Source organism: Manacus candei, unplaced genomic scaffold, assembly GCF_025592945.1.
Source record: "Manacus candei isolate 608988 ecotype Guabito, Panama unplaced genomic scaffold, ASM2559294v1 h1tg000015l, whole genome shotgun sequence".
NCBI classification, from domain to species: Eukaryota; Metazoa; Chordata; class Aves; order Passeriformes; family Pipridae; genus Manacus; species Manacus candei.
The window spans coordinates 23,180,034-23,203,704 of record NW_026138063.1 but is presented as its reverse complement, the minus strand read 5'-3'; the positions used below and the strand labels follow the sequence as shown (position 1 = coordinate 23,203,704).

The 23,671-nt window shown below is 53.0% G+C and overlaps 2 protein-coding genes across 2 annotated transcripts; one reads left to right on the top strand and one right to left on the bottom strand.

Moving 5' to 3' along the window:
• Positions 1 to 3,665: 3,665 nt before the first annotated feature.
• On the top strand, positions 3,666 to 7,044 carry LOC127468850 (aquaporin-12-like). The gene is made up of 3 exons (XM_051782499.1): positions 3,666 to 4,594; positions 5,071 to 5,187; positions 6,093 to 7,044. Exons 1-3 carry the CDS (start codon positions 3,856 to 3,858, stop codon positions 6,272 to 6,274), a joined length of 1,038 nt encoding a protein of 345 aa, XP_051638459.1. The 5' UTR covers positions 3,666 to 3,855; the 3' UTR covers positions 6,275 to 7,044.
• Positions 7,045 to 8,703: 1,659 nt separating this feature from the next.
• LOC127468348 (galactose-3-O-sulfotransferase 2-like) lies at positions 8,704 to 16,348 on the bottom strand. Its single transcript, XM_051781397.1, has 4 exons — positions 16,242 to 16,348; positions 11,821 to 11,931; positions 10,229 to 11,141; positions 8,704 to 9,561 (listed from the first exon to the last, which is right to left on the bottom strand). Exons 1-4 carry the CDS (start codon positions 16,268 to 16,270, stop codon positions 8,704 to 8,706), a joined length of 1,911 nt encoding a protein of 636 aa, XP_051637357.1. The 5' UTR covers positions 16,271 to 16,348.
• Between the last annotated feature and the right edge of the window lie 7,323 nt (positions 16,349 to 23,671).

Below are 23,671 nucleotides of genomic sequence, written 5' to 3'. Positions count from 1 at the left end.
GTTGCTGCTCCCAGGGGTTTGTACAGCTGCATTTTTTCCTTTTTCTATAACTTGCATTTTGCTCTCAAGATTGTCTTTAATAAAAATAGCCATCCTCAGTCATGTGAGAAAGTGAAGTGAAAGTGTGCTGAGCTCAGCTGAACTCTTGGTGCTCCTTTCCAGATGTGTGGAGGAGGCAGGTTTTACCAGGAGATTCTTTCACTATTTGGAATTCAGCCTAAGGAAAGACTTTTTTTCCTCGAAGAAAGAAGGGGAGGGAGGGGAAAATACCAACAACTGAGAACAATGAATTTCTGATTGTAACTTCTCTACCTACAAGGGAGCAGGGTGGGGCAATACAGCTCCTCATGCTGTTGTTCCCATATCCCAGTGGTGATGCTGCTTTTTCTGACTGGTGTCTGCAGGAGGAATATCCTGCAGCACATCATAACTTAGATTCACAGATTTGTTAAGGTTGGAAAGGCCTTTAAGATCATCAAGTCCAACAGCCAACCTTGATTTCAAATGCCAGTTACCCATTGACCCGAGTATTGAAACAGCCTGTAAGGACTCATGACTTTTTTTTTTTTTTCATAGTTATTTTTTAATGGGATTTTCCCACTGGGAAGTTACTGGTTGCTCATTCTCTTTAGGACATAACAGGCCACCAGACTTCTGCTTTGGAGATGTGTTGAGTCAGTGGAGAGAAGGATGGGCCTGGAAGAGCAGACAGTCTGTTCCAAGGCCTGGATATGTCTCTGTTCATGGATGTCTCAATGCATGCACTCCAGGTTCTGGTGTTTCCTGAAGGGCTGGTGAATAATGAATCCAGCTTGGAGTAACTGTGGATCAGTGGCAGAGATATTGATGTGACTCAGGGAATCTCCACAGGATGCTCTGGAAGGGGAACATCTGCCCACACTGGGTAAGGGGTGACCTTCCTCAGCACAGATGTCTCCCTGGAATTCCTCAAGGTTTCTAGAGCCAGAGATGACACATCTTTGTTATTTTGTCCTCCAGTGAATGCTTATTCTAAGGACTCTGGCCTTTTTCATGAAGCATAATTAACTCCTGGCTCTCCTGGAGCCCTTTTCCCTGCCTCTCTCTGGGAGGAAACCTGCTGTGGTTCCTGCTGCCTCATCACAGCAGCTGAGAGCAGGTGGCTGCTCTTGGAGGGCTCTTATCCACCCCCTGCCCACCAAAACTCCCCTAAAATAACCTTATAACTGTGGGGTTTTTGTAGCTGTTACCTCTTGGTGGGGAGAGCCAGGGTGGCTCTGTTCAGTTCCTGTGTTTTTGGAGAGTGTTTATTCTTCTTAATTGTGGAAGTGCCAACTTGGTTCCCTGTCCCATGGCTAAAATCCCCTATTTAAATATCTGCATTTTAAGCTGTTTTTGTTCTTGACAGCCTTGGAAGCAAGTTGGGTTTAGAAAAGACACTGATGTTCCACTCACAGAGAAGTTTATTTTGGTGGGAGTATCTGAATTTTTACAGTCTTGTTTCTAGAAGAGCAGCCCTGCCAAGCTGTGTGGATTTTGCTGTCAGCACTAACACGAGCGAGGGAACAAGCCCCTGGCGTTATTTAATCCCACAGTTATCCTTGGAATCAGCAGCTTCCAGCTCCCCTCTCCAGCCTGGGTTAAGTGTCCCACAATTGCAGGATGTGCTGTGGGCATAATTGCAGATAGTGGATGGCAAATAGTTTTTAAACACCTCAGAACATTTATTTCCTAAGGCCCAACTCTTAAAACACTTGAAAAGAATGGAAAAATCAGCTCCTGGGGGAAGGAAAAGATGTTGGATTTTTTTTCCTGGTTTTACTGTGGGTATCACAGTCTGTTTCCCATGAGCTGGCAGTTCTCTTCCAGGGTCTTGATTTGGGCTGGTGTTGCTGGGTCCTTGTAGAGTTTTGTTTCTAAAGAGAAAACTCTGCAGGTTTCTCTACTTCTGAGAAACAGAAGTTACAGGAGATGGAAAGAAATGAGCTGGATTGTGATGTTACAACTTTTTGTTATTGGTTCTGCAGGGCTGAGCAGCTTTGGCCAGCACTTTTAGCACTGTCAGAGGTCAATTTTCATGACAAAATTATTATTTTATGAGTCTCTTAAAGCGTGTTTTATCATCTGTTATTCGAGCAAAGCCATTTGTTCATTTGAGGTGGAAGATGCACACTTGACCTGTCACCTGGAGGGAGAACTGGGTTAAAAATGGTCACACTGGGATAAGTTTGAGGCTGGCTGACCAAAAGCAGGGCAGTTTTCGGGGGGGAGGAGGGGAGACCTTGGGTGATGGGCTTTTGGCAGCGTGGTCCCTCTCCTTGCTCAGACTTCCCATGGTTTCCAAAGCAAGTGCTGTGACCAGTGATCTGAGGGGACCTTCCCTAAACCACTGCGGGGTGGGCACTTGGGGATGGAAACGAGGGGGAGGGAAGATGAGGAGAGGGAGAGTGTTGCAGGGGGAGATGCTGAGCTGAGACTTCCACCAAGATCCCCAAAATGCCCTCCCAAAAGGTCCTGTTTCTTTTTCAGTGTGCCAAGGGCTATCTGAGGAGAGGCCAAGCGGCTCCAATGCCTTCGGAGCGTCCGCTCCTGGTTTTCATGGCTTGGTCTGTGTCACTGTAGCCAGTTTGAACTGTATGAGGTGCCTCATCCCTGGCTCAAGTGTGCTTCAAACCTGTGTTTCCTGGCAATTCCTTTTATAAATAACATGGGGGTTGGGAATAAAATGGCATTAATGGAAACTGTTGGCTCTTTGTGTGTGACAGGGAGCTGAGAGGAGTTTGGGACACCCACCATCACCCCTGCCCTGGGGATGAAGGAGATGCTGTTCTGCCTGTAGGGGTGGAAAACGTGGGGTCAGGGTGTTCTTATTGCTGCTGCAGAGCAGGGAAGTGACCCAGGAGACACATGAATTGTTTGTCATAGAATCATAGAATGGTTTGGGTTGGGAGAGGCCTTAACTCTCATCTCATTCCACCCCCTGCCAAGGGCATGGACACCTTCCCCTAGCCCAGGTTGCTCCAAGCCCCCTCCAGCGTGACCCTCCAGGGATGGGGCAGCCACAGCTTCTCTGGGCAACCTGTGCCAGGGCCTCACCACCCTCACAGGGAAGAATTGTTTGGGTTTAGCCCAAATGAGATCAGATGTTTCAATGGGTTTACAAAGTCAGGTAATGATGATGCCATGGGAGGGTTTTGGTGGAGCTGGGAAAGATCCCATCGCCAATATTTGTGTTACCAGCAGGAGCAGCTGAAATGTTGCTGTCACAAAAATGCCACCTGCAGACCAATGGCACGTGTAATTAGTGCCACCTTCACCAAACCAGGGTATTAAGACAAGGGTGGGGGGCAGTGAGCAAGCCAGGTTTCCAAATTGGCTGAAGATGGACCTTGCTGTGGCTGAGTGACTATTCTCTGGAAAAAATGGGAACCATTGGATAGGTTGCTGGGTCCCCTCATGTCTCAAGCTTTGGGAATGGGGTGGTAGGTTGTGTTTTATCATAGAAACCCAGAATGGTTTGGGTTGGAAGGGACCTTAAAGCTCATCTCATTCAACCCCCTGCCACAGGCAGGGACACCTCCCACTAGCCCAGGATGCTCCAAGGCACATCCAACCTGGCCTTGGAAACTTCCAGGGATGGGGCAGCCACAGGGATTGGAGCCAAGCAGAAAACAAATGAAGATTTTTGCTCCTTTTGGGAGACCTGGCAGCTCTGGGGAGCTGCTGGGGGCTCTCAGGTGTGAATGCCGTGCTTGGGGTCCCAGCGGGAATAAAACCGGCACCTCCTTCCTGGGACAAACACCGTGTTGGCTGCTCCAGCTGCTGTGATTCCATCAGCTCCTGGAGGCAGCTGGCATTGCCCTGCAGGGGCCACACATGTGGCATTTCCCAGGCCTGTCAGGCTGTGCCACGTTTGCTCACACGGAGCTTTATAAAGAGGAGCTGCGGGAGCTTCCTCTGCTCCTTCCCAGGGTTTGGTCCGGACTCTCCCCCGGCACAGCCCTCACTATGGACACCCTCAATGTCTCCATTGCTTTTTTTTTCCTGGTTGTTGGGATGTGCCAGGTGCTCAGGTGGCTTTCCAAGAGGCTCCTGTCTCCCAGAGCGTATGGCTGCCTTGCCAGAGAACTTGCTGGCTCGTTACAGTTGTGCACGAGCTGCCTGGAGCTGAGGATGCTGATGGAGATGGGCCCATGGGGGGGTGGCTTTGGCCTGGACATGGTCTTGACTCTGCTCTTCCTTCTCTTCGCTGTTCATGGCGCCTCTTTTGATGGAGCATCTGCCAACCCAACTGTCTCTGTCCAGGAGTTCCTGCTGCTCGAGTCCAGTCTCGCAACCACAGCTGCCAAGCTGCTGGCCCAGGGCGTGGGCACGGGGGCAGGCTGGGCTGTCACCAAGCTCTTCTGGTCCTGGGAGCTGACGCAGTTCCACTTCATCCAGAGCCTGATCTCATCGGAGTGCAGCTCCTCCATCCACACCTCCCTGCCCCACGCTGCCCTCGTGGAAGGCACCTGCTCTTTCCTGTTCCACCTCGTCCTCCTCAAGTCACGTCAGAGTCACCCCATCTGCCGGGTCCCCGCGCTGGCAGCGACCGTCACCTTCCTGACCTACACAGGTGAGCAGCACTCCTGAGTCATTTGGGAAAACACCTAACTTGTGGGGGAGGGACAGCCCCTCTTTCATCTTCTAGGACTGGAGAGGTAACGATTAACGAGGTAACAACTGCCAAGATGTTTGTTTTCTACTTGTTTTGGGGAACAATCGCTTTGGGATGAAGACGGCAGTTTAGGATATTTGGGCAGCAGGTGAATGTTGGCACTTGAGAAGCCAGTTGGCCCAGGACTGGGATCACTTCCCTTCAGTGTCCCCTAATGCAACCCCTTGGCCCCAAACTGAGCTTTTCTGCTTCCTGCAAAGCTCAGGATGACGAGGGTGGGATTTTCCCCACCCGAGGGATGCAGGTGCTGGAGCTGGGCAGCAGCAGGGATGCTCTGGGCAGGCAGGAGGGGTCACGGTCTGTGGGCCCAGCTCTTTGTCAGTGTCCCAAAGGATGCAGGTGAGACCCTTGGCCATGTTTCTCTTCCCACACAGCTGGATCATTCACAGGGGCCTTCTTCAACCCTGCCCTGGCCACAGCCACCACCTTCCACTGCACAGGGAACAGCTTCTGGGACTACATCCAGGTTTACTGGCTGGGGCCCCTCGCAGGTGAGATCTTCCCAGGGGCAGGGGCTGGGATGGGGGGCAGTGGGCAAGGCAGGAATGCTGGGTGTAACACAAATCATTCCTGCAAGGGGCTGAACTTGGGTCTTGGCAGTGGCAAGTGTTATTTTTCCTCCAGCTTCCTTGTCTCTGGAGTCATCTCTTGGCTATCCAGGTTTTTAATCTAATTTCTGCACGGGACATGGGCAAAACTCTCCCTGAGGCCTGAGTTTGGGGGAGATAAAGCAAAGGTGTTTTAGAGCAATGACAAGCTGAGCTGTGGTTTGGGGTTGTCCACAGCTTCGGGATGATCACAGGGAGCTGGATATGGGCTGCCTTGAATGCAGAAATTGGGGACAACTCCCTGACAGGAGGGTGAAGAAGGGTGGGGGTTGGTCTCTTCTCCCAGGTAACAAGGGTCAGGACAAGAGGAAACGGCCTCAAGTTGTGCCAGAGGAGGTTTAGGTTGGGTATCAGGGAAAATTTCTTTCTGAAAGTGTGGTCAGGCACTGGCACAGCTGCCCAGGGCAGTGGTGGAGTCACCATCTCTTGAGGGATTTAAAAGCCACATGTGGATGGGGCACTTGGGGATACGGGTTAGTGGGGGGGGAATAGTTGGATTCAGTGGTTTTGGAGGGCTTTGCCAACCTGAATGATTCTGTGGCAAAAGACTACTGGGGTGGTTTGCGGCCCTTTTGGGTCAAAACAAGCTTATTACATTAGGGAAACACTGGCTAAATTCTTCTTAAAGCCATACAGAGGAGGTCTGTCAGCTCTCAGTGAGGGCTTCAGTGGTGCTGAGCTGCCTTTTGCTCACGGTGAAGGTCGTGGGTTTGGAAATCGCGGCTGAGCCGTGGGGAGGGTGGAGGTGCTCAGTGCAGGACACGGAAGGGTCTGTGCTCTCATTCCAGGGATGTTTGCTGCCCTCCTGCTCTACCAGGGCAACATCCCACGGCTCTTCCAGAAAAACCTCCTCTACAGCCAGAAGAGCAAATACAAGATACCCAAGGTGAAGGTGACAGTGCACGAGGAGGGTGATGAACCGAAGAGGAAGAGGAAGGGGGGGAAGAGCAACTCTGAGCCTCGTGCCTGAGCCGTGGGGCAGAGGGGGTCTTGGCAGCCCCTCTCCTGGGATAGGGTTTCCAGGCAGGGAAGATTTTGCTGCTCATCCTGCGTGTTCAGTCCCTACCACCAGGTGAGACTGTTTTAAAGCATCGCAGAGGAATCCTTGCAGGATGTCTGAGTCCCTGAGCTCCTTTGGGAATAGCTTTGAAAGACTCCCTGGAGAGCCCTAAATGTTCCAAGCCTTTGTTGTTAGCTCAGTGAGAAAAAAACTAACACTTTTGCATAAATTGCTAATTGTCTTGTATTGCCAGGAAGCTCCCAGAAAGACTATTACATGGGCAGGCTTGAGCAACCCTGGGTTATTGCATTGTACAACGCCTGAAATAACCTCACTGGGTCTCTTGCAGCCATAAAACCAAAGTATAAACCAGTAACTGCCTTGGAAACTTAGGATGGGGAGGAAGCAGGCTTTGATCTTTCGAGTTATTAATGAACATTGGTCAAAAAGTGGTGGGGTTTGAGTCAGACTTGAACTGAGGATGTTGAGTTGCACAGGCTGAACCTGGCAGGTCTTGGAGAGGAATTAAAAATGCTCCAAGGCGAGTTCACTGGCCACAGGAGACCCTGCTCCTCTGGGGGTGTGCTTGGCCAGGGTTTTGGCGCTGTAAAACATCAAGAAATGGTGCACAAAGGGTCTGTGGTGAGAAAAAATAAAAGAGACCCAGGCAGCCAGTGTGGTTGAGCAAGTGCATCCCTGGGCTCCGTTTCTCGTCTATGCAAAATATTCCTAAAGATAAAATTGTGGTTTGTGGAATAATAATAATAATAATAAAAAATGTTGTGGTTGGCATTTGAGTCAGTGATGTTGTTCCTGTGAGCTCTGCTGAGGGATATCAGCCCATCTGATCCCTGAAAATGGGAAACACCTGCTGGGCGAACGGGGATGCCCCCAGGCTGTGCTGGCCCTACAGCCCTCCATGGATGCTGCATCCCAGGGCTCTCTCCCCAGGGAAGAGCACAGGGGGGACACGATGCTCCGGCTGTGCCAGTGTCCCTGCCCTGGGTCAGCTTGGCAGGAGCTCGAGCAGGGACAGACTCCTCCTATTTCCTGAGGATCTAGACCTCTGCAAGGCATGAGCCCACACCACATCCCAACAGGAGAAATGAGGGAAGGAACCAACACAGCGATGTGTGGATGTGCCCCAGAGATTAAACTTTATGGAATGAACAACACCCCAAAAACCGTGCAGCAAACACCCCCAAAATGGTGCCCCCACATCGTGCCCGCCCCCCGATGCTTGGCACTGCCCTGGAAAAGGCACTGGGAGCACAGTCTGGCTTTTATCCTGGTCAAACAGAGCAGGAAACAGGACACCTTTGGGTGTAAACCTAAACCTTTGAGGCTCGACGTGGCTGCCCCAGGGAGAGCCCGGGATGCTCAGATCCCCCCGCACAATTTTTCCTGAACCTCTTTTGGTTTGGCAATCAGCTGAAAACCCAGAGGTGGGGCCTCCATTTATCCCAGCTGATTTGCTGGCTCTGCTTTTGATTTGTGGATAAGTGCAGGGTGCGAAAAGTAAGGCTGACTCGCCCACCACAACCCGTTCCTGTGGTCCCTTTCCCCAGGCAGAGCATAGGATGTTCCTATGGCTGCTCCAGGCGGTGGATTGAGATGTCTGGCTGCAGAGATGCTCACGAGGCCTCCCCCAGTCCCATGGGTATGGAACTTGCAGTCTGACACCCTGGTGCCAGATCATCAGCTCCAGGGTAGGATGCTGATCCTATAAATGCAGCGTCTGAAGGCAACACGTCACCACAGAGCCAGGGAAAAAATATTGCTGGATTTTTCCTTTTTTTTTTTTTGCTTTTCAGATATTTGGGATCTGTTTCTTGGGCTGCTGGGGAGAGTGTCTACCAGGCAGATTGTCTACTGGGGCAAATTGATGTAATTAAGGGGAATTTAAGGAGTGGCAGTGGATATTGTTATTTTTAATTAAGAGGCTGCTTTTCCAGCACGGTAGCGTTAAGGTGGAGCGGAGGAGAGCTGCAGCTGGACAGACAGACAGACTCATTCCCAAGCTGTAAATCAAACTCCACGGCTCTGATTTACAGCTTGGCCCTGCACTGTTGCAGTCTCTGGCGTGGGGACTGGGGCTGCCTTCCTGGATCTGCTCCCTGCTGCCGAGGCTTCAGCTGCTGACTGGGGGGGGAGGGTTCCCTCTGGAAAAGTCATGTCGAGCCCCTGGGACCCCCCATTGCAGCCCATCCTGCTCCACAGCAGTGTGTAGCACCCAGAGCTTGTGCACAGTCTTGCACAGACAGAGGTGACAGGGGGCTGCCAGCAGCCCCCAGCCCACCCCCTCTCCAGGGCAGGAGCAGTCCCCAAGCCCAGGATCTGAGTGCCTCGCTGCCCTCAGCCGAGGCGGCTGGAGAAGATGCCTGGAGGGGCAGGGAGGCTCAGTGTTGGGTGCCCTCCAGCCGGTGCTGTGGGGCACTGCCTTGCCCAGAGGGAGTGGGCTGGGGGGTCTCGGGGGGCTCTGGGGGGAACTGCTTCTTGTAGAGAGCGCTGCTGTACTGCAGCTCCGGGGTCACCAGGCGCCGGCACATGTGCTCCGTCTCCTTATCCAAGCCCTGCTTGAGGTTATAGCCCAGGATCCTGGCACCCCCGTGCTGCAGTGGCTTCAGGGAAGAGTCCTTGATGTCCTTCGGGGCCACGCTGCCCGTGCCCTGCAGGCAGGTCCTTGCCAGCTCCGCCTGCCGCTCCCGGAGCGCCTTCACTTCCCGCTCCATGCGCTCCCGGCCGATGTCCCGGTCGATCCTTTCCCAGAAGGTCCTGTTGAAGTGAGTGTAGATTTCCCAGTCCAGCCTGTTCCACTCCTTTATCTTCTCCACGATGCTGTCCGAGAGGGAGGACTTGGTACTGCTGTCCCTGGTGTTGAGTGGGAAGGAGACGACGCTGTCCAGGTCCCAGCACAGCATCTCCTTCAGGAGCACCATGGACTCGTCGAAGTACTCGGAGATGAGGATGAAGTCGAAGGACGCCTCGATGGCCTTTACCATGAGTTGCACCCGCTCAGCAGACACCTCTGCATTGGGGTTGAAGCCAAAATCGAAGGTCATGAGGTTCTTGGCGTAGTTGCTGTCGCCCCTGGCGGGGTCGTAGTAGAGGTGTGGCTGGCTCAGGAACTCCTCCAGGCTGCGCACGCGGGAGAAGGCCGACGCGCCCTTGTAGTACGTGAAGGAGGACTCCATGAGCTGCACGGGGTTCCTCAGGATGGAGAAGTAGGTGGCAGAGCTGGGCACCACTTTCCGCACCTGTGGAGGAGAAAAAGGAGAGTTTAAAGGTGGGGTGGGGACAAGGGGCCTGCTTGCCCACAGTCCTGGCAAGCAGAGGTGCTCACTGGGGTGGGAGATAGTGGGTGCTGGGGAGGGTTTCAAGGTGCAGCTCATCCAAGGAGCTGTGGAGAGCCCCAGAAGAGGCACATGAGGGGGGCAGTGACCAAACCTCCCCACCATGTGCTGCCACACCTGTGTGGGCTTTCTGGGATGGAGATACATCCTGTCTCCTTGCCTTTCCCAAGACCTGTGTATCATCAAGTGGCATCCAGAGGGGTGGATGCTGGGCATGGCTGACCTGAACTGATGCACTTTAGATGTTCTCCTCTGGTGGTTCCCTGATGGCCTGTCCAGAGAACAGGATGTCTCCAAGGGCCCACCAGACAAGAAGGAGATGATAGCTGCTGACAGCTACAGGTGCTGTCCCCCATCTTGTCACGGGTCAAAGCAGAGTGATTCATCAAACCTGCTCCCAAAAGCTCTCAGGAGATGCCAACAACGTGAAAGGTACCCGTGGGCAATCCTGGCTGCCTGTGACTCATCCCTGAAGAGTTTGCGTGCTTTACAGGTGCCCCACCTTGCGCCCCATGAGCCCCTGTCTCCCTCCCCTGCTCGCCCTTCCCAGGGGTCGTGGCTTTGCCTGTACCTCCGGCTGCAGGAATCGCATGTGGTGGCAGAGGATGTTGAACCGCCGGGGGCTCCTGGGGGAGAAGCCCTGCACGAACCTCGCCATGAAGTGTCGGGGGTAGAAGAGCTGGAAGCCCCCGCCGAGGGGGAAGGCGAAGGTGAGGTTGTGGGTCTCGCCGAAGCGGAAGAGGACGTTCATGACGGTGCTGCTGGCACTCTTGTGCACCTTGAGGAAAACAATGTCAGTCTGGGGCTCACACGCCTTCCCTTGAGGGGCGACTCCTCTGGCCTGCCGACCCCCTCCATTCGTCCCCTCCTCGACCATAGAGGCTGCTGTCCAGTTTGGGAAAAATCCTGTCTCTGGGCGTGTTTCGTAAGAGTCCTCTGCCTGCAGGGGCTGAGCTGAGTTTGGGACGGGATCTGTCAGTGAACTGCTCCTCTGATGGCTGGGGGAAGCCACGGCTTGAGGCTGAGACTGGTTCTGTACCTCCACCTGTGTCATTCTGGCTGGTGACGTTTGCCCGTTCTCCTTAGTGCTCAGTCTGTTTGCAAAGACAATGAAATTCCTGGTGACAGCTTCTGCCAAAACTGTGGTGATCCTGCCAGGAAGGCTTGGAGAAGGACTTTCTCTGGCTGCTTTTCTCAGGACAGGGAGCTGGGGTTTCAGCCTCGTGGGCAATAGATGAGCTTCCACCTTCTTACTGCTCTCCACAGGCTGCCGTGTCTCATGCTCCTCTGGGCTGCCTGGGCTGCTTTCCAGTGAGGTCTCCCAGCTGACATGCAGGTCCTCAGTCGAAGTGGGGTCTGGCACAGCTTTCCTTTGCCACTGCAGGGAATTGTCCTCCCAGAGCAGGTCAGGTGTCTGGAGGCCAGAGTTGAGCCCCTGGCCCGTGCTCTGCTGCAGGTCACGCTCCACCTCACACTGGCAGTTCCTGTAATGGGGAGGACACGATGCTCAGCTGCATCAGAGCGGAAGGAATGTGCAGAGGGCAACTCCTCTGCAGCCCAGTGAGCCCCCCCGAGCCCTCCCACAGATACCACCAAGTGTGTTTCCCCATCTTTCTTGGGGTAGGTGGCACTGCTGGTAGGTGTAGGGCTTCACCCCTGCCCTGGGGAGTCAGGATGGGTGCAAGAAGTTGGGCTTGATGAGCTCAGAGATGTTTTCCAACCTTTAAGGATTCTATGATTCTATGAAGAAGAGAAGGACAGGTCAGCAGCCTGTGTCAATGCCTTTGTCTCGCTGGAGCACGATGGAAGGGGCAAAGCAAGAGGAGGCAAAGTCAGAGAAGAGCAAGTTGCCTAGAGAAGCTGGAGGAACAATTGCAGATAACCCCAGACTGGGACAACTGGGCTCAAGATCTGTAGGGGGTTATGGTGAGCCAGGACAAAGCCCAGAGCAACCTGGCCTGACCCCAGAGTGGGCTCAGCTCTGACCAGGGCATAGGGGTGGGATGTGGGAGCCTCAGAGAGTCCTCTCCCACTTGGATTTTCCTCCCTGTCTAAGGAAGACCCTGTTGGGTGGTTTTCAGAAGAGTGGTTTTGAGCCCACCTCAGTGGTCAGCAAAAGGCTGGAGGATAAGGTGCAGTTCTGTAATCCTGCTTTGGACCTACCTGGAAGGCTGCAGCTTCTCCACGACTTGAAGGGCGACCAGGAGGAGGATGAGGAGGCTGAAGGAGATCCAGAGCCGACCTGGCTGGACCCTGTAGACTGCACTCAGCTTCCTGCAAGGAAACCGATATTTCAGACCATTCATGGGGAAATGTGTGAGGCAAAGGTGCCTTGAGGCTTGTTTTATTTCTTTATCTTTCTTTCAGGTGCGGGCGGAAATGATGCGGAGGCAGTGATAACCAAGGGACCTCCAGGCTGTGCCAAGCGCTGGAGCCCAGTGGAAATTTCTAGATGGGCCACAGATAGTCCTCTGAAAAGTAAACAGTGGTAACTGCCAACTCCCTTGGCTGCTCAGGGACACCTTCCTGGAGCAGCCTGGGTTCCCACCTTGGCACCAGGAGCAGGCGCTCCCTGCGTATTCCCTGCCCTGCCTGGTCTAGAAGTATCAGGACTCCATCTCTATCAACCTGGACAATAAAATCTTTGTTTGCCCTGCTCTCCCTGCTCTCAGTGCCTGCTGTTAGAGGCTCCAGCAGTGGCTGAAGATGTGATGCCACCATGGGGGCCCCAGCGATGCCCCTCCAGTGTGTGGCCTGGATTTTTGTCTGGTTTTAGCTGAGTCTGCAAGGGCAGTGTGATTTCTACAGGTCATCAGTGCAGCGCTGTGGGGGATTGGGTTGTTTGTGGTGACATCCAGGCCACAGAAAACACTGCCACGGGGCTTCTACTGCTTGTAGGACTTGCTGCAACATCCTGGTGGAGTTTAGTTGTAGTCCTAATCTTTAGTGGAGCAGCTGGGGGACTAAGTTTCCTGGAAAAAAAAATAGTTTGCATTTCATTTCTTTGTGGAAACAATAATCAAGCCCTGGCAGAGGCGAAGTCACCATCCCTGGAGGGATTTAACAGACATGTAGTTATCGCACTTGGCAACATGGTTTAGTGTGGCCTTGGCAGTGCTGGGGGAGCAATTGGACTCAATGATCTTAGAGGGCTTTTCCAACCTGAATGATTCTGTGATTCTGCTGGTTTCTACCCAGGAAGCCAATTGTTGTCTAACAGGAGATGATTTGTGCTGAAGATCTGGTTAAATCCTCTGGGGTGGGCTCTGCTGGGGGGGGTTTCCAGCCTGCCAGCCCCACATGCCTGCTCTCCCCTCTCTGAGGCAGGAAGGGTCACAGGCTGCTTTACTGAGCATGAAATGGAGGGATCTAAATAGAAAGAGTTAATGAAAGCAGGAATTTGGTCAGAGTGTGCTTAGAAGCCACGTTCTGACAGCTAATCTGTGTTGGTTGGTGTTGCTCGCTTCCTGCAGTGGTCAGATTTGAACCAAGAGAGTGGGACTGGGACTGCACAGACCTTCTTGTCCTGGAGCTTCTTCATCTTCATGATGCTTTATCTCCTACTCCAGGCAGTCCTGTGACACGTGGGAGCAGTACTTGCCTGGTGAGCCAGCAGTGACACAAATGTGGGCTGTCCAAAGTGGTCACGTGCGTCAGACAGGTCAGAAATTTGGGGTTGTTACTGAGAAATTGGATTTGTTCCAGAAAAAAACATCAACTGTTATGACTAAGCAGTAGTTTGATAGCGACAGTGCTGCTTCTAGTGGTTTGGACACTCATGGATATGATTCTGCCCTGCTCCCAAGAACATCCTTTACCAACCTGAAGCACTGAGCTCCCCCCCCAGGAGGTTTGTAGTTTCTAAAGTACTTGGGACTGGGAAGACTGGGAGGTCTTAGGTCATGGCAGTGCTACTGGGGATTCAAAAGGCACGTAATTACCACACGTCAGCAGCACAGCATCCCCAAACCTGATGGCAAACTGGTGGTACCCATGACCTTTTCCACTTGAGGAGCAGGTTGCCAAGGTGTTTGGCAAATGTGCCCCTGGCTCATTGCCTGGCTGTACTGGCAGCACCAGGAGAGCCTCGTGCTGTCAGAGCTGAATGGGCACAACAAGCAAAGGAGCAGAAAAATGCCAAATGCTTTAACAGCACATAAAATGCCAAGGGATGTTAAAGGGAGAGGGGGAAGCAGAGACTTGAGGCTGCCCCAGAGCTGCTGTGAGGAAAGGCTTGTTGAAGTAACTCTGTGTGAAAGGTCAGAGACCAAAGAGGGAGAAGGCAGTGAGGGAGGAGCTGCTCCAGGATGATTCTGCCTGACAGATCTGGTTGGCAACTCAATCCAACTCTCCAAACACTCAAGGTAAGCCTACCACAAGCACCAAGAAAGGAATGAAGAGGTGAATAACTGTGATATTTAGTGATACATTTATACTCTCTCTTGGGGGGAATCTGCATGAGCACCCAGTAACAAAAGCAGAATGATGCAAATCTTCTCCTCAAGTATTTGGTGCAGATATAATTCTTGACTTGCCTCCACAAAGGTCCTAAACTCTCGACCTGTAGAGAACCTGGGGGAAAGATCCAGGTCCTTTTGCTCTTTTGAGATGGTCATTGTGTTGGTTGAACACCCAGTTGAGAACACATAACACGTGGCTGGCTGCTTGGGTCTGGTCAGGACAGCAGAAAAACAGAGCCCTTCCTCCCTTCCTCCAGGCTGGCTCTGGGGGGACATGCAGGCATCAAGGAGGGTGTGCTGAGCAAGTGGCAGCACTGAAGTTTGTGCTGAAGATACCAAGAAGTTGCAATGAAGGCAGCAAAACTGGGGTTAAATGGCACATGTGGCATGAACAGTCATTGTCTTGGAGGCTGGAGCAGCTGGATGAGTTGTAGCTGGCTTCTGTGGGTAACCCCTGCACAGCCTTCTCTCCATTTAACACACCAGGATGGGATCAGGGTCATGAGTGCCTTGGGGCAGAGTTAAATACTTGAGCACCAGAAGATGTCCAAGGTGCACTCGGAGCTGCTGGGAGCTGGCACTGCCCTGCAGGGTGGGTTGGGCTGTGAGAGCCCAGCTCCTGCAGAGACTCTGAAGATGCCTCCCCCTGCAGGCAGGCTGTAGCTGAAGAACCCCCTCAGATCAGAGCCTGTGTGCTGTCACCTCCAAAAGTGACAAACCAGGGTGCAGACATGTATGCAGCACCCTAGGGATGCCTTTGGCTGTGAGGGGTCACAGTGGCAGTCACAGCAGCTGAATCCTCCTGTGCTGGCTCAAGGGATTCAATCCAAACCCAGTGTGCTGGTGGTTTATTTGCAAGGGATGATGTCCCCAGGAGTGTCTCAGTGCCGTGTCCCAGCAGGGCAGGGGGTGCCTGGGGTGCTGCTCGGCAGCAGGTGCTGCTGGCTCACAGCAGTACTGTGGATTTCCCTGCCATTATTTTCCCTCTGCTTGAAGCAGTGGAGGATGTGCTTCTGCCTGACCTGTGCCCTGTCCCAGTCCAACACAGAAATCCCTGCAGGGGATGGGTCCATGGTCAGGTGGATGCCAAGCCCTGCAGGGTCCTGCTGTGGGAGGTGCTGGGGCAGAGTTCACCAGGCAGATAAGTGGCAGAAAAAGACTTTATTGTTTTGCTGTGCCCAGGTGTGCTCCAGGAAGCAGCAATTTTGCATGGGGAATTAATGTACACCATCTGTACACCAGCCACAGCCTACTTCCTCTGACCAGTAATTCCAGACTTTTTTTTTTTACTATAAATAAGAAAATGGGCAAAATGATCAGCAGGACACTCAGGAGAAGATAGAGCAGCACAACGAGGGCACAACAGCACTGCCTACCTGTGTCAGTGCCCACCCTACCCTTGACACAGCTGGGCTGGGAGTGACCCTGAGCCCCCTTGCACCTCAGCCCTAAAATGCTCTCCCCCAGCCAAACAACTTTGCTGTGAAGTCAATCCTTGCCCTTCCCTGATCCTTGTCCATCCTCTCCAAACCGGAGGCTGTGGAAGAGGCACCTCACCCTACTTGCACTCACTGGGCTGGCCATGTGAAAGACTTGCACAGAGCCAGGTTTCTGCTCCACATCTACTCTGCTGGTGATCCCCTTGCCTGGGATGCAGCAGGAGGGACCAGCATCCTGCCTTTACACCTGGAGGTGGTCAAGGCCAGGCTGGATGAGCAACCTGATGTAGTGAAAGGGGTTCCTGCCCGTGGCAGGGGGGATCTAATGAGATGATCTTTAAGGTCCCTTCCAACCCAAACCATTCTGTGATTCTATGAGCCTATGATCCTACTTGCTCTCTCTTTGCCATACTCCTTCTTTTGTGGTAACAGCCTTACAAAAGGTGCTGTTTTCCTGCTGCCCTTGGAACTTCACCAGAAGAGAGAAGCCCCATCACCCCAGAGTGCACCGCACAGAGGCAGAGCAGAAATGCTCCTCTGCCTATTCCCATCACCACTTAAATCTCCAACTGTTTTGCAACACAGGGGGACCCACAAGGACATCACCTCTGGGTAGGCTGGAAAGAGAATTTTACTTAGGGAAACAGTATTTTACTTAAATAAATACATAAAAAAATCCACTTACGTGACCAAATACCTCTTGAATTTCAGCATGGTGAGCTGGAGCCTTGGCTGAGGAGCAGGTGGTTATCATCAGCCTGGGAGAATGCAAAGCAAACACCCAGAGCCCGGCTTGTGTGCCTGCAGCCAGAGGCCCCTCCCCGGCAGGGCAGCTGGGATGGTGATCCCACAGCAGAGACCTTCCCACTGGTGCCCTGCACTCCAGCACTGCCCCAGGGATTGACCAGGCTCTGCTCTGGTGAGTGCCAACTTTAGCCCTGCAAGGCACTGCCACCTCATGCAGAGGGGGGGCAGGCTGAGCAGGGCATGATGGTGGGGCCACGCCACCCACGTGTGTGTCCCTGTGTCACTCCTTGATTTCACCCATGGCTGTTGGGCTTTGCCCCCTGCTCTTCTCTTTGTGCTTGTCCCTTCTTTTCCCTTCTCATGTTCTACTTTTTCTTCTTAACAGAGATAGTCACGAGTGTTTAGCTCTTTATTTTGTTGGTACAGTCTTCAGGTCCGTGCAGGATGAATCACACCTCCGTGACATGGAGTCCTCTCCAGTGCAGCCTGGCTCCATCCACGCTGGGCTGGGGTTATGGCAATCCCCAGCTCCCTCCTGTGCTTCCCCTTGCTGCTCCAGGCACCACTGAACACACTGATGTCTTGTATGTGCCATCTTCAGATGGCCTCCCATATTCCTCTAAGCCAGCCAAGTCCCCAAGCCCTGTGCTGCACCAGGATGATCAGCAACAGGACAGCCCTGCTAGAAAGCCAACTGGCTTCCAGCACCAGCGAAAAAGTGGTCACTGAGTCTGCTTCTTGCTGGCTGGTGGACAAATTGAGACAACTCAAAGGAGGACTGGGAGCTGCTCTCCACAATGGAAGTCCACAGCCGGTCCTTTGGCCAGGGTCTCCTCTCTCTGCAGTAGCTTCTCTTCCACATCCTTCCCTTTCAAACTCATCCCAGCATCCTGCACAGCATCATCCACGGCTTTGCATGACCAGGGACCCAGGTAGCAGGACTGTGTGTTTCTCCTGTTTGGGCACAGACACCTGGGGAGGTGGAGATGGGTGGCTGTGACGTGGGCCACCAGGGCCAGTGGCTCAGGCTGTGCAACATCCCCTCTGCAGGACCAGTCACCCCATGTGCCTCCTGGCCCCAGAGGAGAGGACCTTGGCCACATGTGCTTTCCCTTGACAGGGCTCAGGAAGTACATGCTGGGCAGATAAGTCACTTCCAGCCCAGACTTTGGCTTTCTGGAGGGGCAAAAGGGCCCAGCTCCCTCCCTGCCCTCTGGCTGGCAGGGAGGCAGCTGTTTCTCTTACCCTGGCACAGGCAGGTGCTGCCTCTCCCTGTCCACCTCATCGAAACCACAAGTTTGCTGTGGGGCTCTCGCATTCTCCACCCATCCTGTGCTCTGGCTCTCTGCCCAGGCTGGCAGCTTATTTGGGAGTCTGGGGCTCCTGAGAGCCACATATGAGCTCGCTTGCGGGGATCAAACCCCCCTCTGATGCAGGGACTGAGAGTTGGTGCTTTTCCCACTCCTTCCCTCTGCACAACCATGCTCCATGCAATCCAAGCTGGATAAGGCTGCTTGGGGCATGGTGATGGGGGGGTAGGTCACCAAGGGTCTGTGAGCATTCCCCGGGCAGGACCTTGGGGAACATTCTATGGTTGCAGGGCAATAGAATGTTTGGGATCATCCAGAGGCTCGTCAGTGTGAGGGTGCCCAGACAGGCTTGATCTTGCTCATCTTTGATTGTTTCCTCTTGCTCAGTGGCTGCTGCTCAGCTCACTTGTTTCCCTAGGGACAAGCCTATTTTTCCATGGTGACCTCATGGAGGTTCAGTTTCCACATGTAATCCCTGCTTCAGATGATGAGCAAGGAAATCTCAGCCAGCCTCGAGATGCCCAGTCCCTTGCCACTCTGATGTAATGGCTTTCCAGCTTGGCCTGTCCATGGCCTAGAGGAGCTGCTAGAGGGTTTTCCTCTGGATTGTTGGACAAGCTGCACCTGGAAAGCAGTCATCTCTCATCCATTTGCAAGCCTGTACCAGGGGTTGAGATGAAGTGGAACATGTGGGAAAGTGACACATGGGGAGGAGGAAAGGAGACCTGTGAGCTGGATTTCCAACCCTGAGGCTAGACCAGTTGCCAGAGCAATGGGTGGTGTAAGGGAAAGCACTGGGGTTTGCAGGGGCTTGAGCCTTGCTGGAACATCCACCAGCCACCTTCCTGCCTTTATCCACACCTTATTCCTTTTCCTGCTGGGTTGGGATCACTCCAGCATAAAACCAACCCAGCAGAAAGCTGTGTGTGGGTTTTTGTTTGGTCTTGCTGGAGGCAGATTCTGTTTGCCATCACCAACACTCCCTGCTGAGCCCCGAGGTGCGAGCAGCCGCCTTCAGGTGGGCAGCACAACACATCTCCTTGGAGAGGTGAGAGCCAGCCAGGACCTTCCAGGCAGGAGCAGCAGAGCTCTGTTCTCCTGTGAGAGCTTGGATGCCAGGACAGTGCTGTGGAAGTGAGGTGCAGGAGGAAGGCCACTGCTGCTCCCTGGGACAATTCCTTGGCTAATGAGCACACCAGTGTCCTTGTGTGTGTTGGCAAGAGGGAGGCAGCTGCAGCCTGAAAGGTACAGGCATTCAGGGAGGTGTCTTTGTAGGGAGCAGAGTCTGGGGTCCTGGGGAAGATGAGGAAACTGCTGCAGGGCTTTGCCAACAGAGGCTGGGGGCAACCCCGTGGGATTTCCTGGGGCTGGCGTGGCCCGCAGAGGTTTCCTTAGCAGAGATGGAGTTCCTGCTGGAAATGACTTCTTGCTTTTGAAGCCAAAGTAGGACATCTGCAAAAACAACAAAACCTCTAAAAGAAGCAGCCAATGTTGCTTAAGTTCTGGGCAAAGCCATTAGCTGGAGGGGGAAAACCAATGTGCTACCAAAAAAGCCATATCCAGGGTTGAAATTATCCTGTGAAGGGCCAGGAGTAAAAATGCTACTGATCTCATGTTAGGAGGGAGACCTCTTGGCAGTGCCGTGATAGTAGGGTAGACCTCCAAGGAATCCTGGTTGGTGCAAGGGGATGAGGAGCCCTCCCATAGGGCAGGACCAGGGTGGCACTGGCTGCATCTGCAGTGGGAGTCCAGATGCCTGAGGCCAGAGCATCCTGGCTGGAGACTTGTCCCTTTGCAGGTAGCTAGAGTTTGAGCACCTGGAAGGGGATTGTCACCACTGGGATGAGTCAGGGAAGGCATGTCTGATGTGGGGCTGGGTCCCATTCCTCCCTGGGTATGACTGCAAGGTCCCTATTCACATCACATCAGCATGTTTTCCCCTGTATTTAATTCTATTTATTTATTTAACTGTGCTTTTCTTAAGCAAGCATTTCTCTTTGTCATTGTCTGCCATCATGGTCACTTTGGCCATGTCATTTGTACCCCAGCAGCCTGGAGCTTGCTGGATCTCAAAGGGGGATGGAAAGACAAGAGGTTTGTTGTCTCCCCAGCAGCAGGTCAGCCCCAAATGCAGTGATGGACTGGGGAAACCAGGGTCTGGGACATACCAATTTCCTAGGTCTGTAGACATTCCCACAAAACTCCCAATGGAGAGAAACGAGAGGGACAAGCTGTGCCCTCTCTGCCAGCAAACCCTTTGTGCAGCTTTTCTGTTTGCTTTCCAGACCCATTTCCAGACAGACCTGTTCATGGAGCGACCCATGATAATTTCTAGATGACTCTCCCAGAGTATCCAGCCTGCTGTGTTATCAGCAATGTGCAAGTTTGCTTTCCAAGTTGTTCTGAAATCTATCACACCATGGGCCTCCCCTTCCGCCGCCATTGCCACCATCCATTACCGCCCACCTAAATTGATATTTAGTTAATTTTACACTTTGCAGAGCGAGCTGGGCATGCTCATTTGACCAGCTTTCAACAGCTGTCCCGGGACATGGAAGTCAGCCTGCTCTGTGGTGCTGTGCCCATCGATACCAGCTCTCTCTGGAAGGATGCTCAGGGAGCAAACGCATCCACCTGGGAAGTCAGTAGGAAGGGGTGGTGAGAGCCGAGTGCAGGACCAGTGCTGTGGCTGCTGTGCTGTGTGGGATCCCACTGTCACGGGGACCTTGTCCCAGAGGGGACAAGGCAGAGCCTGTGCCAGCACCAGGCAGAGCTACTCTTGAGTGGGAAGGCTGAAGAGCAGGTGGATGAGCTCAGGGTTAGGTGAGAAGGACGCTGTTGCTCCTCTGTATGAGTTTTGGCTGGTGTTGGGACTTTGCCCCTAATTGTACTTTTATTTGTTCTTTAATCTTGGTCACCTTATCAGAATCCTTTGAACAACCAAACACATCCCTGCTTACCTGAGGAACAGGCTTTGCTGTTTCTTTTTGATTGGTTTTGTTTGCTTGCCAAAGACTTCCAAGAGATTAGGGTGATGCCTCACAAACCTGGGCTTTGTCTTGGAGCCTCTGAAGGCTGCAGCACTTGCAGGACTTGGGCACTGAGAGAACTCTATATTTTAGGGCAACTTTGACATTAGACCAGATCCCTCAGAGCCTTGTGGGATCCAGGGTCTTCTGAACCGTCCTGAGACTATCCTTGTTTTCTCCAAACAAAACACCTGGTTACATGTTACTGGGAGGACTTGCTGGTCTGTCTGCAGAAGAAACAAAAGTGGGCATCCCAAGCACAAGATGCCATGGGCCCTCCTCAGCAGAGATGGGAAGACTCCCCCCCCTCCGTCATTAAATTTTATCCAGTTCTGAGCTCCTCAGTACAAAAAAGACATGAAGCTCCTGGGGTGGGTCCAGAGGAGGGTGACAAAGATGATGAAGGAACTGGAGCATCTCTTACAAGGAAAGGCTGAGGGAGCTGGGCTTGTTCAGCCTTGAGAAGAGACACTGAGAGGGGACCTCATCCATGTCTGTCAGTGTCTGCAGGGAAGGGTCAGAGGTTACACCAGGCTGTGCTCAAGGCTGCCCAGCCGTGGGACAAGAGGCCATGGACAGAAACTGATGTCCAGGGAGTTCAACCTGGACATGAGGAAGAACTTCTTCCCTGTGCAGTGACCGATCATTGGAACAGATTGTCCAAAAAGGGTGTGGAGTCTCCCTCACTGGAGATATTCCGGAACCGTCTGGACACAACTGTGTGCCATGTGCTCTGGGATGACCCTCCTGGAGCAGGGAGGTGGGACCAGATGAGCCCCTGTGGTCCCTTCCAGCCTGACCCAGTCTGTGCTTCTGTGGGTGAATTTCATGCGGTTTAGTTTGCTCCCATTGACTCCTGTCCTGTCACAGGGTACTGCTGAGAAGAGCCTGGCTTCCTGCCTTCATTCCCTTCCATCAGATGTTTATACACATCTGTGAAGTCCCCCTGAGACTACTTTTCCCCAGGATAAACAACTCAAAAGCTCTCACAGTTGCTACTTGTACGAAGGATGCTCCAGACCTTCATCACCTTTGTGGCCTTGCATTGAACTGGCTTCAGTCAGTTGAACTCTCTTGTGCTGGTGAGCCCTGAGCTGGACCCAGCAGCAGCAGTGTGACCTCACCAGTACTGAGCAGAGTGAGCAAGGAGGCTGCTGGAGCTCAGGAAGCTGTGTTTGACCTGGGAATGGCCAAAGATGCTTTTAGGATTCTCCAGGGTCAGCGGGAGCCCTGTGCTGCTGCATCTGAGCTGGAGGAGTGTGTAAGTGCTGGGTCCAGCCCTGGCTCTGCCTCAGGCAGTGCCTGGTGCCCACAACAAAATAGTGGAAGTGGTTTTCAGATGAAGCCTGGACAGAAAGGCCGTATTGATCGAGGGAAACTGGGTGGAGCAGGTGTTTACTGAGCAAACGCCTTTTGAAACATATCAGCAGGCAAACAGGGTGGGGATCTCATGGTCTGGTGCTGCCTCCTATTTATGGATTGCATGACAGGGTGCCCAGATAATTGTGATGCCTCACCTGGCGGAAAACCCCAACAAAATAGAGTGAAATCTAGGAGAGGTTTTATGTTTTCTAGGAAAGCTACAGCATCAACCTGTGTCTACTGAACAGATACAGTTACCCCTGTCACTATAGGACAGACATTGAGGGGCTGAATAATGTCCAGAGAAGGGAATGGAGCTGGGGAAGGGTCTGGAGAGGGAGGGACCGGAACAGCTCTGGGCTTCTTCACAGGAGACCCTCGCAGGCAGGTGCCCTTTCACTGGTGGCTGTGCCAGCCCGGAGAGCCTCCCCAGGGATCCCAGCCCTCCACGGCACAGGGGTGTGCAGGGCCAGGAGAGGAGAGGAGGATCTGCCCCAAGCCTCCATCTTGGCTTCTTTCCTCAGCCTGGCCCTCAGAAGAGCACACACCGGCCCCTTTGGGATCTACTCAAGGAGTCTCAGGGAACTTTCCCTTTCCCCTTTCCTTTTTCCCTTTCTCTTTCATCTTCCCCTTCTGGGCTGCATCCCCATGGGGACGAGCAAAGCAGCACAGAAGCAACAAACAGGAATGGCCCCTCGCCTGTTACAGACCGGTTAAAGGCTATAACGTGGTTCTTTTAGATGATTACTTCGAAGGCGAGATTAAGGCACAAAACTCCAAATGTTGGGTCTCAAACAGACCATTAGCTTTATTGTAAAAATAAGTAACAGTAAAAGCGAGGGGGAGGTGGGGAGAAGAAGAGGGAGAGATAAGGAAAAAGAAAGGCTACAAAAGGAAATTGGAAAAAGGTTACCACCACCAGTGAGGGAACCGGGTGTAGTCAGCTTCAGGCAGTCAGGGAAGAACCGCTGGAGAGAAGCAGGTGGTGAGCAGCCTGGATCCAAGATGAGCAGAAGACACAGACACAGGCAAGTGGGACCAGAGCAGGAGGGAAGCAGCAAGACAGAGGCAAGCAGGACGGAGAGAGGAGTGGGGCCAGCAGCCAGCACAGGACCCTGGGCAACACCAACAGGACTGTACCAGACAACAGCACTGGGCACTGCCTTAAATACCCCCCTGTGGGCACTCACCGGCCAGCTTGACTCCGGGAAGATCTTTCCACAGTGTTGATTGGTCAAACAGCTGGTATCCAGGCGGGCTGGCTCTGCCAAGGTGGGAAAATGTAGCAACTTTCTGTTGGAGACTCTCCAGGAGGCCAGCAAGCAGGCCAAAATGTCCCCCAGGTGGATGAAGGCAGCCCTGCTAAAGGCTAAAGTCGGTGTCTGCTGTTTTGTTCAGTCACTGGGCTCCGGGGAGGCTCCTGGTAGCCTGCAAAACTTACACCTGGCACGTACCTCAGCTGATGGAAATAGCTTCCTAAGTGTGAAGTGGTTAAATGCCGCTTGTGCAACTTTAAAGGACTTCCAAGAAGCCTTGCCCAAGGCGTTTAATTGCCTCATTAACAAGTCTAACACCTCAGCAGAAGCCCAATTACTAATTGTTCATTACACGGGTCAATGTAAAAATAAAGGAGCGAGTCAGAGATGGAATAATCTCTTACATTCCAC

What these genes read in the sequence shown, in the direction of transcription:
- LOC127468850 (XM_051782499.1), top strand. Translation starts at nt 3,856, where the DNA reads ATGTGGCATTTCCCAGGCCTGTCAGGCTGTGCCACGTTTGCTCACACG. An exon ending in CACCTTCCTGACCTACACAG is followed by an intron (nt 4,595 to 5,070) that starts GTGAGCAGCACT and finishes CTTCCCACACAG; the next exon opens with CTGGATCATTCACAGGGGCC. An exon ending in CTGGCTGGGGCCCCTCGCAG is followed by an intron (nt 5,188 to 6,092) that starts GTGAGATCTTCC and finishes CTCTCATTCCAG; the next exon opens with GGATGTTTGCTGCCCTCCTG.
- LOC127468348 (XM_051781397.1), bottom strand. Translation starts at nt 16,270, where the DNA reads ATGCTGAAATTCAAGAGGTATTTGGTCAC. An exon ending in TTCAAGAGGTATTTGGTCAC is followed by an intron (nt 11,932 to 16,241) that starts GTAAGTGGATTT and finishes GTTTCCTTGCAG; the next exon opens with GAAGCTGAGTGCAGTCTACA. An exon ending in TGCGATTCCTGCAGCCGGAG is followed by an intron (nt 9,562 to 10,228) that starts GTACAGGCAAAG and finishes TCTCCTCCACAG; the next exon opens with GTGCGGAAAGTGGTGCCCAG.